Source organism: Pongo pygmaeus, chromosome 20, assembly GCF_028885625.2.
Source record: "Pongo pygmaeus isolate AG05252 chromosome 20, NHGRI_mPonPyg2-v2.0_pri, whole genome shotgun sequence".
Taxonomy (NCBI): Eukaryota; Metazoa; Chordata; class Mammalia; order Primates; family Hominidae; genus Pongo; species Pongo pygmaeus.
Genome location: NC_072393.2, coordinates 51382191 through 51398189, shown reverse-complemented (window position 1 = coordinate 51398189; position 15999 = coordinate 51382191). Strand labels below are relative to the sequence as shown.

Sequence of the window (15999 nt, the reverse complement as noted above, 5' to 3'; positions counted from 1 at the left end):
CACATCTGAGATGACATGGGTCACCAAGACACTATGTTGGCAAGGAGAGGGGAGGACAAAATAATCTATTTCCTCTTTCCCCACATCCCCTTCAGTTAGTCCCAGATCTCTGCCACCTAAATATCTCTTCTCTTTGTTTTTTGTTTGTTTGAGGCGGAGTTTCGCTCTTGTTGCCCAGGCTGGAGTGCAATGACTCGATCTTGGCTCACTGCAACTTTCGCCTCCAGGGTTCAAGCGATTCTCCTGCCTCAGCCTTCTGAGTAGCTGGGATTATAGGCATGCACCACCACGCCCGGCTAATTTTTGTATTTTTAGTAGAGACTGGTTTTCACCATGTTGGCCAGGCTGGTCTTGAACTCCTGACCTCAGGTGATCCACCCACCTCAGCTTCCCAAAGGCTGGGATTACAGGCATGAGCCACCGCTCCTGGCCATATCTCTCTCTTTTATTTTTTTAAGACGAGTCTCCTCTGTCGCCCAGACTGGAGTGCAATGGCCAGATCTTGGCCCACTGCAACCTCTGCATCCTGGGTTCAAACGATTCTCCTGCCTCAGTCTCTCGAGCAACTGGGATGACACCATGCCTGGCTAATTTTTATTTATTTATTTATTTATTGTTTTGAGACAGAGTCTCGCTCTTTCACCCAGACTGGAGTGTAGTGGTACAATCTTGGCTCACTGCAACCTCCACCCCCTGGGTTCAGGTGATTCTCCTGACTCAGCCTCCCGAGTAGCTGGGATTACAGGCGCGTACCACCATGACCGGCTAATTTTTTGTATTTTTAGTAGAGATGGGGTTTCACCATGTTGGTCAGGCTGGTCTTGAACTTCTGATCTCAGGTGATCCCAGAGTGCTGGGATTACAGGCGTGAGCCACCCCCACCGGGTGATTTTTTTTAAATTTTTAGAGACAGGGTCTTGCTATGTTACCCAGTCTGGTCTTGAACTCCTGGCCTCAAGCAATCCTCTTCCACTGGGTCGGGTGCAGTGGCTCATGCCTGTAATCCTAGCTCTTTGAGAGGCTGAGGCAGGAGGATCACTTGAGGCCAAGAGTTCGAGACTAGTCTGGGCAACATAGTGAAGACCCCATCTCTACAAAATACAAAAAATATGGTGGTGTGCACCTATAGTCCCAGCTACTCGGAAGGCTGAGGCAGGAGAATTGCTTGAACCCGGGAGGTGGAGGTTGCAATGAGCCAAGATCATGTCACTGCACTCCAGCCTGGGCAACAGAGCGAGACTCCATCTGAAAAAAAAAAAAAAGATCATAAAACTCCCATGGCTCCTAAGCACCCTAGGAGAAAGTTCTGCTCCCTTCCATGACCTATGGGGCCCTGTGTGACCTCCAACCTCTACCCAGTTCTCCAGGCCCGTCTCTAAGATTCCGTGCTTCTCATGGAATTTCACATCCTCTCTCCCATAGGGAGTGAATTATAATTCCTCAAGCCCTGTTTCCCCTCCCATCCTTTGCCCATGCTATTCTCTATGTCTGGAATTCCCTTTTCTGGTCTCCTTTTCATCCTTTCCTCCTCCTCATCCTCCTTTGGGTCTCAGCTCAAATGTCCCCTCCTCCAAGAAGCCCTCCCTGATCCCCCAGGCAGGCTCAGTCCCTCCTCTGGCTCCCACATCGCAGCCCTGGCCACTCCAGATCATCTATGTCTGGGGACAGGTCTGTCCTGCTCATCAGACGGTGAGCCCTGAGAGGGCAGAGTCAGGGCTGTCTCAGCCACTGCTGGGTCCTAGCACTGCTTAGCACAGGCCAGGCACCCAGTAGGAGCTTAGAGAATGACAATTGGGTAAGAGGCTCTTGGCATCCTGAGCTACTGTGTTTTCAGGCTTTAATTCTTTTTTTGTTCTTTTTTTTTTTTTTTTTTTTTTTTGAGGCAGAGTCTCGCTCTCTCGCCCAGGTTGGAGTGCAGTGGCGCGATCTTGGCTCACTGCAACCTCTGCCTCCCGGGTTCAAGCAGTTCTCCCGCCTCAGCTTCCCTAGTAGCTGGGATTACAGTCACCTGCCACCACACCTGGCTAATTTTTGTAATTCCTGGCTTCTAGGTTTCTAATTCTGATTTTCTCCTCCAGAAAGATCCCCAGCAGGCCCTCAAGGAGCTGGCTAAGATGTGTATCCTGGCCGACTGCACACTGATCCTCGCCTGGAGGTGAGATGAGGGCTTCCCTGCCTCATTCAGGCTCTACCTGGGATTGGTCCCTGTTCCCCCATCCCACCCTGCCCAGCCCTTCCCTTCTTCCTGTGTGGGCCTGGTGCAGGCACTGCCTCTCTCTGGCCTTCAGTTTCCTCATGTGTAAAACAAGGTCTTAATTTTTTTTTGGATACAGATCCTCACTCTGTCCCCTAGGCTGAAGTGCAGTGGCACGATCTCGGCTCTGCCTTGGGGGTTCAAGCAATTCTCCTGCCTCAGCCTCCCAAGTAGCTGGGATTACAGGTGTGCACCACCACACCCAGCTATTTTTTTTGTATTTTTAGTAGAGACGGGGTTTTGCCATGTTGGCCAGGCTGGTCTTGAAATCCTGACCTCAGGTGATCCTCCCGCCTCACCCTCCCAAAGTTCTGGGATTACAGGCGTGAGCCACTGTGCCCGGCTGGAAGCTGAACATTTCATGAGGTCGGCTTCTTGCTGCAGTGGGAAAATAAGCAGTGTTTCTGGTTTTCCTGCTGTCAAACCCAGTACAAACACTTGTGTGCTGACTTCCCTTCCAAAATAGCTAACATTTCTTCAGCAGTGCCAGGCGCGGCTTTTGGCACTTACAGAGCATTCCAGAGTATTCTCTGATCTTCAAAGTCATACCATCCTCCCCACTTTATTATTAATTTTTTGAGACAGGGTCTTGCTCTGTTGCTGAGGCTGGAGTGCAGTGGTGCTATCACAGGTTACTGAAGCCTCAACTTACCAGGCTCAGGCAGTCCTCCTGCCTCAGCCTCCCGAGCAGCTGAGACTAAAGGCACGCGCCACCACCCCTGGCTAATTTTTAATTTTTTGTGGAGACAACACCTTGCTATGTTGTCCCGGCTGGTCTCGAACTCCTGAGCTCAAGTGATCCTCCTGCCTCAGCCTCCCAAAGTGCTGGGATTACCAGCATGAGCCACTATGCCTGACCACCCCACTTTACAGTGAGGAAACTGAGGCCCAGAGAGCAAACCACTGGCCCAGGGTTACCCAGGCAGAAGTGGGGTCGGGCTCCCAAAAGCTGGCCCGTAGCCAGAAAAGATATCAAGATGCGCCCAGCAGTGGTTACTACCAGGTTGTATTTGGCAGGGGGATGGGCTGGAATTTTGATTTTTAGCATCGACAATTTTTTTTTTTTTTTGAGACAGAGTCTTGCTGTGTCGCCCAGGCTGGAGCGCAGTGGCGCGATCTCGGCTCACTGCAAGCTCCACCTCCCGGGTTCACGCCATTCTCATGCCTCAGCCTCTTGAAGAGCTGGGACTACAGGCGCCTACCACCATGCCCGGCTAATTTTTTGTACTTTTAGTAGAGACGGGGTTTCACCATGTTAGCCGGGATGGTCTCGATCTCCTGACCTCGTGATCTGCTCACCTCGGCCTCCCAAAGTGTTGGAATTACAGGCGTGAGCCACCGCGCCCGGCCTTTTTTTTTTTTTTTGAGATGGAGTTTCACTCTTGTTGCCCAAGCGGGAGTGTAATGGCGTGATCTTGGCTCACTGCAACCTCTGCCTCTCGGGTTCAGGCGATTCTCCTGCCTCAGCCTCCTGAGTAGCTGGGACTACAGGCACGCGCCACCAAGCCCAGCTACTTTTTTGTATTTTTAGTAGAAACGGGGTTTCACCATGTTGGCCAGGCTGGTCTCGAACTCCTGACCTCAGATGATCCGCCCGCCTCATCATCCCAAAGTGCTGGGATTACAGGCGTGAGCCACTACGCCCGGCCTAGTATTGGCAATTCTTACGACTGACCATAATGAAGCAAATCTACAATCTGATACCTCACCTCTCGGCTGCCCTGTATCCTGTTATCCCAGCCCCGAGGAAGCTGGGCGGTACCTGGAGACCTACAAGGCCTATGAGCAGAAACCAGCGGACCTCCTGATGGAGAAGCTAGAGCAGGACTTCGTCTCCCGGGTGAGGCCACCTCACCTCCCATCCCTGCCTGGGCCTCCCCGCAGCTCCTGGGTGGTTGAGCTTCAGTTCCAATCTTAAAGCACTGTCCATTCATCCCTGGGCCTCGTCTTCCCTGGCCCATCCCACTGAAACTGCAGCTAGAGGGGTTTTCCTGAGCACAAATCTGCTGCTACCCTCCCCAGCTCAAAACCCTCCCATGGCTCCCCAGTACCCTGAGGGAAAGCCCAGGCTTCTCACCAGGCTCCAAAAGGACCCGTCAGGCTCAGAAGCCCCGTGGCCCCCACTTCACTTCTCCCAGGCCTAGCTTGCTTCTCCAAGCACTTGCCCCTTCTGTTCCCTGTGCCCAATTACCTGCCTAATTCTGTTTTTTTTTTTTTTTTTTTTTTTGAGATGGAGTCTCACTCTGTTGCCCAGGCTGGAGTGCAATGGCATGATCTCAGCTCACTGCAACCTCTGCCTCCCGGGTTCAAGTGATTCTCCTGCCTGAGCCTCCCGAGTAGCTGGGACTACAGGTGCCCGCAACCATGCCTGTTTAATTTTTGTATTTTTTAGTAAAGATGGGGTTTCACTATGTTGGCCAGGCTGGTCTCGAACTCCTGGCCTCAGGTGATCCTCCCACCTCGGCCTCCCAAAGTGCTGGGATTATTAGGCATGAGCCACGACGCCCAGCCTCAGATGACTTTTTAATCAGTTGGGAAAAAAAGCGTTTATTGAGTGCTTCCTGCATGCCAGGCAGTCTGGGGACACAGCTGTGACCCAGCCCCACCCTCCTAGGCTCAGTCTTGCTGGCCTTTCTTCTTCCGACACACTCCTGCCTCCATCCTTTCCAGGTGACTGAATGTCTGACCACCGTGAAGTCAGTCAACAAAACGGACAGTCAGACCCTCCTGACCACGTTTGGAGTAAGGAATGGCTCCCCTGCCCCATAGGCATTTCTGTCCCCTTGCCTTTTTTAGAAAGCCTGTCACCCATTCCCTTCCATCTCCCTGCCCACCCCTTGGCCCGTCCTGCCTTCCCACAGGCCCTCACCTCCCCTGGGGAATATCTGAGGCCCCTCCTCAGCTGGGACAGGGGAGGCTTTTGTGCTCAACTGCCCTGACCCCTCCCTTTCACCTTTCAGTCTCTGGAACAGCTCATCGCTGCATCGAGAGAAGATCTGGCCTTATGCCCAGGCCTGGGCCCTCAGAAGGTAAGAGCTCTGGAAAAGAACCCAAGGAGTTGGGGGAAGGAGGGAGCCCCAAATAAACACAACCTGAGACCCCAAAGTTTTAAGGTGAAAAAAGAACCAAAGACCAGACACAATGGCTTCCGCCTGTAATCCCAACACTTTGGGAGGCCAAGGCGGGAGGACTGCTTAAGGCCAGAAGTTGGAGACCAGCCTGGGCAAGTGGACACCTTGCTTTTACTAAAAATAAAAAAAACTAGCTGGGCATGGTGGTGTGAGCTTGCTACATGCCTGTAGTCTCAGCTACTGGGGAGACTGAGGTGGGAGGATCGCTTGAGTCCAGGAGGTTGAGGCTGCAGTGAGCTATAAGCGTATTACTACGCTCCAGCCTGGGTGACAAAGCAATCCTGTCTCAAAGCAGAAGCAATCCAATGAAGAAGAATGAAACTAGATAGCTATCTCTCGCCATATACAAAAATCAAGTCAAAATGGATTACAGACTTAAATCTAAGACCTCAATGCATGAAACTTCTACAAGAAAACATTGAGAAGCTCTCCAGGACATTGAACTGGGCAGAGATTTCTTGAGTATGCCCTATAAGCACAGGAAACTAAAGCAAAATGCACAAATGGGATCACATCAAGTTAAAAAGCTTCTAAGCCAGGTGTGGTGGCTTGGGCCTATAATCCCAGCACTTCGGGAGGCTGAGGCGGCTGGATCACCTGAGGTCAGGAGTTTGGGACCAGCCTGGCCAACATGGAGACACCCCATCTTTACTAAAAATACAAAAAAGTAGCCAGGTATGGTGGCACATGCTTGTAATTCCAGCTACTCGGAAGGCTAAGGCAGGACAATCATCTGAACCTGGGAGGTGGAGGTTGCAGTGAGCCAAGATAGCACCCTTGCACTCCAGCCTGGGCAACAAGAGTGAAACTCTGTCTCAAAAATTGAAAAAAAAAAAAGAATAAAAAGCTTCTGCACAGCAAAGGAAACATTCCACAAAGTGAAGAGACAACACACAGAATGGGAGAAAATATTTGCAAACTAACCATCTGACAAGGAATCAATAACCAGAAGATAAGAATTCTAACAACTCTATAAGATAAAATATAATAATCCAATCAAAAAGTGGGCAAAATATTTGAATTAACATTTCTCAAAAGACATACAAATGGCAAGCAGGCATATGAAAAGGTGCTCAACATCATTGATCATCAGAAAAATGCAAATCAAAACTACAATGAGGCTGGGTGCAGTGGCTCATGCCTGTAATCCCAGCACTTTGAGAGGCCGAGGCAGGCAGATCACTTGAGGCCAGGAGTTCAAGATCAGCCTGGCCAACATGGCGAAACCCCATCTCTACTAAAAATACAAAAAATAGCTGGATGTGGTGGTGCATGCTTGTACTCCCAGCTACTTGGGTGGCTAAGGCAGGAGAATCTCTTGAACCCGGGAGACGGAGGTTGCAGTGAGCTGAGATCACACCACTGCACTCCAGCCTGGGCAACAGAAGCGCAACTCCGTCTCAAAAAAAACCAAAAATAGGCCAGGCATGGTGGCTCACGCCTGTAATCCCAACACCTTGGGAGGCTGAGGCGGGCGGATCATGAGGTCAGGAGATTGAGACCATCATGGCTAACATGGTGAAACCCCATCTCTACTAAAAATACAAAAAAAAATTAGCTGGGTGTGGTTGTGGGCACCTGTAGTCCCAGCTACTAGGGAGGCTGAGGCAGGAGAATGGCATGAACCTGGGAGGCAGAGCTTGCAGTGAGCCGAGATCATACCACTGCACTCCAGCGTGGGCAAGAGTGAGACTCCATCTCAAAAAAGAAAACCAAAAACCAAAAATAAACTATAATGAGATACTATCTCAGCTCCATTAAAATGGCTTATTATTTTTTTTTTTTTTTGAGATGGAGTCTCGCTCTGTTGCCCAGGCTGGAGTGCAATGGCATGATCTCGGCTCACTGTAACCTCCGTCTCCTGGGTTCAAGCGATTCTTCTGCCTCAGCTTCCTGAGTAGATGGGATTACAGGCACTCGCTACCATGCCCAGCTAGTTGTTGTATTTTTAGTAGAGATGGGGTTTCCCCAGGTTGGTCAGGCTGGTCTCGAACTCCTGACCTCTGGTGATCCACCCACCTCGGCCTCCCAAAGTGCTGGGATTACAGGCGTGAGCCACGGCACCCGGCCTTAAAATGGCTTTTATCCAAAGGACAGGCAATAACAAATGGTGGCGAGGATGTGAAGAGAAGGGAACCCTCATATACTTTTGGTGGGAATGTAAATTAGTACAACCATTATGGAAAACAGTTTGGAGGCTCCTCTAAAAACTGAAAGTTGAGGTTCCACATGATCCAGCAATCCCACTACTGGGTATATCCCCAAAGAAAGGAAATCAGTGTATGGAACAGGTATCTGCACTCCTGTTTGTTGCAGCACAGTTCACATTGCCAAGATTTAGAACCAACCTGTGTCCATCAGCAGATAACCAGGCAAAGAAAATGTGGTACTTATACACAATGGAGTACTCTTCAGCCATAAAAAAGAATGAGATCCTGGCTGGGCGCGGTGGCTCACACCTCTAATCCCAGCACTTTGGGAGGCCCGAGGCGGGCAGATCGCTTGAGGCCAGGAGTTCGAGACCAGCCTGGCCAACATGGTGAAACTTCATCTCTACTAAAAATAAAAAAATGAGCTGGGTGTGGTGGCGCGTGCCTGTAATCTCAACTACTTGGGAGGCTGAGGCAGGAGAATCGCTTGAATCCGGGAGGCGGACGTTGCAGTGAGCCGAGATTGTGCCGTTGCACTCCAGCCTGGGCAACAGAGCGAGACCCTTTTCCAAAAAAAAAACAACATGAGATCCTGTCAATTACAACATAATGAACTGGGGATTATTATATTAAGTGAAATAAGCCAGGCACAGAAAGACAAACATCACATGTTCTTACTTATTTGTGTATCTAAAAATCAAAACAATTGAACTCATGGAGATAGAGTAGATGGATGGTTCCTGGAGGCTGGGGAGGGTAGTTAGGGGCTGGCAGGGAGATGGGGAAGGTTAATGGGTACCACACACACACACACAAAATAAAAGAGAAAGAATAAGTAAGACATACTCTGATAACACAACCAGGTGACTATAGTCAATAATAATAGTACATTTTAAAATAACTTGGCCGGGTGCGGTGGCTTACACCTGTTATCCTAGCACTTTGGGAGGTCAAGGCAGGCGGATCACGAGGTCATGAGTTCGAGACCAGCCTGGCAAATATGGTGAAACCCCGTCTCTACTAAAAATACAAAAATTAGCCGGGCGTGGTGGCGGGCACCTGTAGGCCCAGCTACTCGGGAGGCTGAGGCAGGAGAATCGCTGGAACCCAGGAGGCGGAGGTTGCAGTGAGCCAAGATCACACCACTGCACTCCAGCGTGGGTGACACCACGAGACTGTCTCAAAAAAATAATAATAACTTAGCCAGGCGCGGTGGCTCACACCTATAATCCTAGCACTGGGAGGCCAAGGCAGGCGGATCAGGAGGTCAGGAGATCGAGACCATCCTGGCTAACATGGTGAAACCCCATCTCTACTAAAAAAATAAAAAAATACAAAAAATTAGCTGGGCAGGGGCCTGTAGTCCCAGCTACTCGGGAGGCTGAGGCAGGAGAATGGCGTGAACCCAGGAGGCGGAGCATGCAGTGAGCCGAGATTGTGCCACTGCACTCCAGCCTGGGCAACAGAGCGAGACTCCGTCTCAAAAAAAAAAAATTAATAATAATAATAATAACTTAAAAAGATTGTAACTGGATTGTTTGTAACTCAATGGATAAATGCTCAAGGGTATAGGGGAAAATAAAGCACCAAAATCCCACTCTAGATTTACCCAGGAAACAGCTCCTTTAATGACTGGTTCCGCATTTTTTTCTCCCTCCCATCCAGGCCCGGAGGCTGTTTGATGTCCTGCACGAGCCCTTCTTGAAAGTACCCTGATGACCCCAGCTGCCAAGGAGACCCCCGGTGTAATAATAAAGCGTCCTCCCAGGCCAGGCTCCTGCTGGCTGCGCTGGTGCAGTCTCTGGGGAGGGGTTCTGGGGGTGTCACCTTCTGGTGGCCCAGGTGGGCACCTTCAGCTTTCTTTAGTTCCTCAGTTTCCCGGTGGCAGACTACACAGGCTGCTGCTGCTGCTTCTTCCACTTCTTGTCCCGGCCTGTGGGAGCCTCCTCCCCAGACTCTGAATTCAGTGGTGGCCCTGGCATCTCCTCTTGGGGCACTGTCTCTGGCATCCGGCTTTCCTGACTCTGCTTCTTCCTCTTCTTGGTGGATCCCGGAGTTGCCCTGGCCTCAGGCTGTCCCTCCCCTGGCAGTTGAGGCTCTAGTGGCAGAATCAGCTCTGTCATTGTGTGACCTCTCTCTTTCTTCTTCTTCTTCTTCTTCTTGGTGGATGTGGGAGCTGCCTGAGGCTCAAGGTCATCCGGCCGCTCAGGCTCCACCACCTCTGTCTCTGGCTCCACTGTGGCATTTTGCTGTTTTTCTTTCTTCATCTTCTTTTTGGGAGCTGCCAGAGCTGCCTGGGCCTGAGGCTCCACTCCTTCTGGCTGTTGAGGCGCCATTGTCCCCTCTGGGAAATCCAGGGGCTTCATCTCTGGCTCCACTGGCTCCATCGCCTCCGTCCCTGGCTCCATCATTGCAATCTGTCCCTTTTCTTTTTTCCTCTTCTTTGTAGGGGGCAGAGGGATGGCTTTCTCCAGTGGCTCCACCTTGACCTGTGGCTGAGACTCAACTGTCACCCCCTCCTCTGGCTCCATCTCTTCCGTCCCCTTTTGCCTCTTTCTCTTTTTGGTCAGGGACAGGACTGTGTCTTCTAGAGGTTCAGTGTTAATCTGTTCCTGCTTCACTGTCTTGTCTTCTGGCTCGAAGGTTTCTGTCCCTTTGGGCTTCTTCCTCTTCTTGGTGGTGGACGGGAACAGCACTCCCAGAGGCTCCAGTGTCTCCACTGTGGGCTCTGTCCCCACAGGCCCTGCCACCTCTGGTTCTTTCAGCTGCTGATTTTTTTTCTTCTTCTTCTTCCGCACATCCATTTCTGGGGACCCCAAAGCCATGTCCACCTCCAAGGCCCCGTGCCCATTCACTGCCTCCTGAGTGACTGGGGCCTCTGTCACCTGCATCTCCTTTTTCTTCTTCCCTGAGGTGAGCAGGTTGGGGGCCAAGGCTGACCTAGGCCCTGTGACTGGTGGGTTGCCCCCAAAGGCACAGAACCGAGGCCTCAGGCCAGGAGGGATCTGTGGTGGGGGACTTGCTGGGATGGGCTGCAGAGGGCTCCCTGACAGGGATTGCTGGGGACCCTCAAGGATCCTTAGGGTGCCCTGGGGGGCTGAGGCACAGGTGAGTCCACCTCCCGCCTCCGTTGAGGGGGCCAGCAGGGTCGCTTCTCCAGCCTGGGGACAGCTGCTGAGGACTCGATAGCGGTGCCGCTTGCCTGCCAACTTGCCCTTGACGATCTGGGAGCCAGAGAGAGGCACATGCCGCCCATTGAAGCTACAGAGAGAAACGGAGGGCAGAGGCTTAAGTGGAACAGGAGAGGAAAGGTTTTTTTTTTTTTTTTTTTTTTTTTTTTGAGACAGAGTCTTGCTCTGTTGCCTAGGCTGGAGTGCAGTGGCACGATCTTGGCTCACTGCAACCTCCACCTCCTGGGTTCAAGTGATTCTCCTGCCTCAGCCTCTCAAGTAGCTGGATTACAGGCACCTGCCACCACGCCTGGCTAATTTTTGTATTTTTAGTAGAGACAGTTTCACCATGTTGGCCAGGCTGGTCTTGAACTCCTGACCTCAAGTGATCTGCCTGCCTCGGCCTCCAAAAGTGATGGGATTACAGGCACGAGTCACTGCACCTGGCTGGCCTCTGGTTTTTAATAAAACATGACTAGAGTGACTCCATCTTAAAGTGAGTAGCTAAGCACTTACAAGGTTCATGCTTACGGCCTGAAAATAACCACATCCCAGGCTGACCACCAATTATAATTACAGAATATTTATGGCCATACAGGACACGTTCCACGAAGCCTGCAGAATGTCCAAATGTCCTAAGAATGCAGCCCCCATTACGTAAATATAACATAAATGAGCAAGCTTAGGTTGCAGGATTAATGGTCGTGGATAACACCAGTAGCCCCTACCTTTAGTGAGCTTATCTGCACACTCCAAGTTTAACTATAATTCCTTACAGTTTCTTATAAGTAGAGATACTAACAAAGGACTGTGGGTTTCTCCTCCTGCTCTCTGAGGATACTCTACTCTGTAAAGGAGTAGTTTCCAATAAACTTGCTTCTTTCACTGTGCTCTGTGACTCACCTCGAATTCTTTCCTGTGACAAATTCAAGAAACCGCTCTTGGGGTCTGGACCGGGACCCTCTTTTCCGTCAACAAGACCACTCACCATTCTGGGGCAAAGTCTGCAGGGGCCTGAATAAGCCACAGCTCCGTATCTGGACCCGTCAGCGCCTCCAAGGAGAAACGAGGGGACTCTGAGGCTGGGGGCTTCGCGGTGAAGTTGGGGGGACAAGAGAACCGAGCAGCATCTGCAGCAGAAGGGGAAATGGGGTCGACTGACACCTCCTTGCCGGTCCAATCTTGCAGGGCGCGCCTATCGGTCCATTGGTCTTAACCTCGTGAGCACTCCAGTCCCCTCAACCTGGTTTCTCCTTTCTGCCCACCTGTTTCCCAGGGGCGACCTCAATTTCACCGATCCAACCCCTGGGGGCGCCTTGCTTTCCACGGGTAGCCCCCCACAAGATAACCCTCTCTCCGTTCGAATTCCCGTTCGCCCACTGGGAATGCACGCTCTTCGCAAGTCCTGCTTCCAAGTACGCCTCCTTTTCCGCCAGAACCCTCTCAGGCGCCCCTTTCTCCTTCCACCAGCGCACCCTCCGCACCCCGTCAACCCGCACGCTCACCGCCGGCCTGGGACTCCTCCATCCCGGGACCCACACCACAGGCAACCCGGTAGCCGGGGCTGCTCGCACCAGGTTGCAGACCACGTGGATCCAAAGGGGTAGGGCCTCATCCGGGAGCGCCCAACTGGTGCGGGAGCGCGGGGGTAGGCATCGCTCGGCTCCCGTTCTGCAGGAAAAACGGGGGGGAAATTTCAACGTGTGCAGAGCAGAAGACCGAGGAAGAAGTCTTTTTCCGAAAAATGTATTGCCGAAAGCCGCTGATTCGCTGTTTTGCTGGAGTGAGAGGCCCGTCAGGTCCCAATGGGTCGCCCCCATCGTCTGTCCAATATGGTTTGTTGCAACGCCTCCTTAAAGGGGCGGCCACACTGCTCTTCCTAAGCCTTAAAGAGACAGGACGGTCGATTGGTCTGAAATTCTTAAAGAGACAGGTAAGAATCCTAGTTAGCAGGGCTGTGCTTTCTGTGTTAAATGCCTTCTGGGGAGGCCCAGATGCCTCGGAAGTTCAGAACTTGACTGGGAGAAGCGGGAAAATGGAGAAATAGGGGCAATCCGTCCGGAGGGCGTGAAGTTCCAGCCAGGGGCGGGGCTTCTGGACTCCGGGGGAGCGGGAAACATAGTGGGAGGAACTTGTGGTTCTCGAGGGCGGAGCCTCGGACCCAGGAGCCCCACACGCGTGGAGTGGTGCTGGGCACGGTGTGGGACTTGTAGATGCCCTCAGGGATTTAGTCTCATGCGTGGGAAACCCCGATGACTTTAAGGAAGGGACCTGATCGGCGACTCCTCCCTGCCCTAGGGCGCGTGTAAACAGCGGCACGTGGACGCAGATTTGGGGGACGCACCCACTTCCCTTCCCACTGGGGCTGCCCCGCGTTGGGCGGCGGTTGGAGCCGCGGGACGGTGGCTAGACAGGGTGACCCGACTGCATTCCTGGCCGGTGTGTCAGCCCCACTTCCCGCCCCCTCTGCCAAGATTTAGGATCCTACTCCAGAATTGGGGCACCCCTTCTCCCCAGGTGGGAGAGGCTTTCCAGAGCGGAGGGAGGGTCAAGGGGAAGGGGAAATGTTTCCCCTATCCGGGATCTCCAGACGGTTTCCTTCGCGTGGGCGAGAGAGACACCGGGGTGCAGCGCCTGCGGGCTCCAGGACTACAATTCCCAGAGGACCCGAGGCAAAGAGTCGCCCGAGGTCGGTCGCGGAGGCTGCTGGGGATTGTAGTCCAAACTAAGATTTTTGAACTCTTGCTGGGACATCCTTTAAAGATCCAACCCGCACTTTTTATAGACGGGGAGATTCGGGCTCAGAGACCCTGGGGGATACTGATCAGAAAAGGGGAAACTGCGTCTGAAGGGGTGGGGCAAGGGCTCAGTAGTCAGTCTCCAGCCACAGCGAGGCAGGCGTCTCGGCTCTTCTGTATCTCTCTGGCCAGATCGCTCTCGGCTTCTGGGCCTCGCCCTTCCTGTCTTTGAAATGGACTCTGGGTGAATCCCAATGGGATCGTCTCGGGCTACGTCCTATCCCTCCGGGACTACAAGTCCCAAGGTGCTCAAGGCGACCTCGGCTCCCCCTCCCCTCCGGGACCCGCCTCCCTCCAACCCAAGTCACGTCGTCTAACCTGTTCCCAGCTCCTGCCCCGCCCCGTACTCCGCTCCCCGCTCCCCGAAGCCGGAGCCCGAGCCGGAGGAAGCCCTTCGGTGCCAGGATCTGCCCGGATCCGTGAGTTTCACCCTCCTGGGGACCAGAGGCCCTGAAAAAGCCCAACACCCGGGTCCCTGGGAGGATTGGGAGGGGACTCGGACGCCAGGTCCCAGGGCGGAATTTGGGGCGCGCCGACACCTGGATCCTCAGACGGAAACTCCGATGCCTGTTTTACTGGAGGAAAGGAAAGCGGGTTCGGATGCCTGAATTCTTGGAATGGAGGGATTCGACCCCTTCATCCCGGGGAGACGTTGGAGCTGGAATTCCTGAGTCCCTCGAACTGGGGGGCTCTAGGAAGCCGAGTCTTTGGGTAGTATAGGGGTTCAAATCCCCGAGTCTTGGTCAGAAATGAGAGGCTCAGACTGGTGGGGCTCAGGGTGGAATGGGTGACCACCCTGCCACCCTCAAGCTGCTGTCTCGACCAATCTTCTAGGTCTCTGAGCAGAATTAAGGGTGGGGCAGGGATAGTGGAGCCTGGGTTCCTGAAGTGGAGCAGGACAGGTACCCGGGGTCCCTCCGGAGGCTGTGTCCTGGCTCTCCCCCGACTTTTCGGCTCGGGGATGGGGGCGGGGGAGGAGAGAAAACACCGAGGCAGATCTCCAAGCTCCTCTGTGCCGCTGAGCGAACCCAACATGTCATTAACCTGGGCGTCAGACCTGCCTAACCAGAGAAGGGACATCCGCCGTAGGGCACCCCCTGGCGGAGGTGGGCTCCCCTATTGCCTTATGGAGTGGGAAACAGCTGGGTTTGCAGAGGTAGTTCTAGAACCCAGGGCAGAATTCCGGAAAGCGGCTATTGGATTCTGGGAGGTTTGCATAGCCGGGCATTTAACCATTACACGGAGAGGAAGGGGTAAACTGAGGCTTGGAGCTCACACAGGCAGTAGAGTTTGTGGGGTCAGGATTCTGCCTCCTCCTTCTTCTTCAGCTCTCTGGGGGACGGGATTCCATCCGCCCCCGCCAGATTTTCTGACTAACCTTCTGCCTCAGGGCTCCTTGCCCTGACCCTGAGGTGAGAAATGTCACCTCCACGCCCATCTGTCTGACCTGAGGTATTGTGGGAGATAAGGGAGGGACAGAGGCTAATTCTGGAGGTGTCTGTCTGTCCTTGAGGCTGGGGGAGGGCAGGACCAGGCACCTCCCTCTGTCTATCTCCCCGTTCACTCCACCCCCATGCGTCCTAAGAAGGGGGATTAAAAACAGAATGGGGGAGGCGGGCATCTGATGAGAGAGGGGTGTTTCCCAATGTCTGGCTTGAAGGGCATTTGATGATAGCCTGAAATGAAATTAAAAATAATAACCGTGGCTGCCAAGACAGGGCTCTGGGTGTGCCAAGCTCAGAGCTGGTAGGTAGGTAGGTAGGAAAGCTCGCATTGTCTAGAGGAGTCTTGGATGACTGAGAGGTCTCCCTTTGAATAAGGTTTACTGACCCCAGGGAAGGACTCCTCATTACGAGTGGAGAAACGCAGGCTGGAGAATGGATATTGCCCACACCCTGGGCTTTTGCCAGCTTCTGTCTGGAATCTTCCAGGGCTCTCCCAGCTCCCCCGTCCCTAAGTGACTGAGGGTGATCACTGGCCAGACTCAGGAATGTACAGGGGAAATTTAGGACTCTGAAAGGCAAGGGCTAAGGAAATTGAGACCTTGGGTGTCAAAACTCAGGGCTTGTATGATCTCACAAAGAGTTGAAAGGGCCCTTTTAGGGGAAAAAAATTACATTGAGTCTTGACCCCTCGCTCTGTTGCCAGACCCTGTGTTATTATAATGAACAGCCAAGGACATCTGGTAATTATGAATCCTGTATGTGTGAACTTTATTTCGCGCACTGCACTGTTCTAATCACGGCTTATAAATTATGTCACTCAATCCTCATACCCCTTTGAGGTGAAGGTATTAATTCTTCCCATGGTCCACATGAGAAAACAGGCACAGAGAAGCTAAATAACAAGCCCAAGTAGAGGCTTAGAGCAAGAAAGGCCCTAGCCCATTCCATAGACGTCCACAAAGTAGGAAACCGAGTCCCAGAGACAGTGGAGCCTCTGCCAGATTCAGTGTGACCCGACAGGGCTGTAGGAGTCCAGCCTGGGTGTTCCCGG

At 52.7% G+C, this 15999-nt stretch overlaps 3 protein-coding genes across 23 annotated transcripts in view; 2 read left to right on the top strand and 1 right to left on the bottom strand.

The window, feature by feature from the left end:
- ERCC1 (ERCC excision repair 1, endonuclease non-catalytic subunit) overlaps positions 1 to 9312 on the top strand; it is a 42143-nt gene extending 32831 nt beyond the window's left edge. For 14 of the 19 annotated variants that reach the window (XM_063658150.1, XM_063658145.1, XM_063658146.1 and 11 more), the window contains 5 exons: positions 2079 to 2155; positions 3995 to 4094; positions 4925 to 4996; positions 5215 to 5283; positions 9201 to 9312. In XM_063658150.1, coding sequence (XP_063514220.1) covers positions 2079 to 2155; positions 3995 to 4094; positions 4925 to 4996; positions 5215 to 5283; positions 9201 to 9251 — 369 coding nt within the window. In that variant the 3' untranslated portion in view covers positions 9252 to 9312. Of the gene's footprint in view, positions 1 to 2078; positions 2156 to 3994; positions 4095 to 4924; positions 4997 to 5214; positions 5428 to 9200 lie in introns of those variants that run through there. The other 5 variants (XM_063658144.1, XM_063658142.1, XM_063658143.1 and 2 more) reach the window with 1 other exon arrangement.
- POLR1G (RNA polymerase I subunit G) lies at positions 9136 to 12544 on the bottom strand. The gene is made up of 3 exons (XM_054463682.2): positions 12211 to 12544; positions 11694 to 11835; positions 9136 to 10796 (listed from the first exon to the last, which is right to left on the bottom strand). The coding sequence occupies exons 1-3, from the start codon at positions 12230 to 12232 to the stop codon at positions 9425 to 9427; spliced, it is 1536 nt and encodes a 511-aa protein (XP_054319657.1). The 5' UTR covers positions 12233 to 12544; the 3' UTR covers positions 9136 to 9424.
- Positions 12439 to 15999, top strand: part of PPP1R13L (protein phosphatase 1 regulatory subunit 13 like) — a 26239-nt gene continuing 22678 nt past the window's right edge. The window contains exons 1-2 of one of the 3 annotated variants that reach the window (XM_063658141.1): positions 12621 to 12638; positions 13832 to 13922. Coding sequence is in view for 1 of the 3 variants with exons in the window: in XM_054463681.2 (XP_054319656.2) it covers positions 12450 to 12638 (189 nt within the window). In the remaining 2 variants the exon portion in view is untranslated. Of the gene's footprint in view, positions 12639 to 13710; positions 13923 to 15999 lie in introns of those variants that run through there. The other 2 variants (XM_054463681.2, XM_054463680.2) reach the window with 2 other exon arrangements.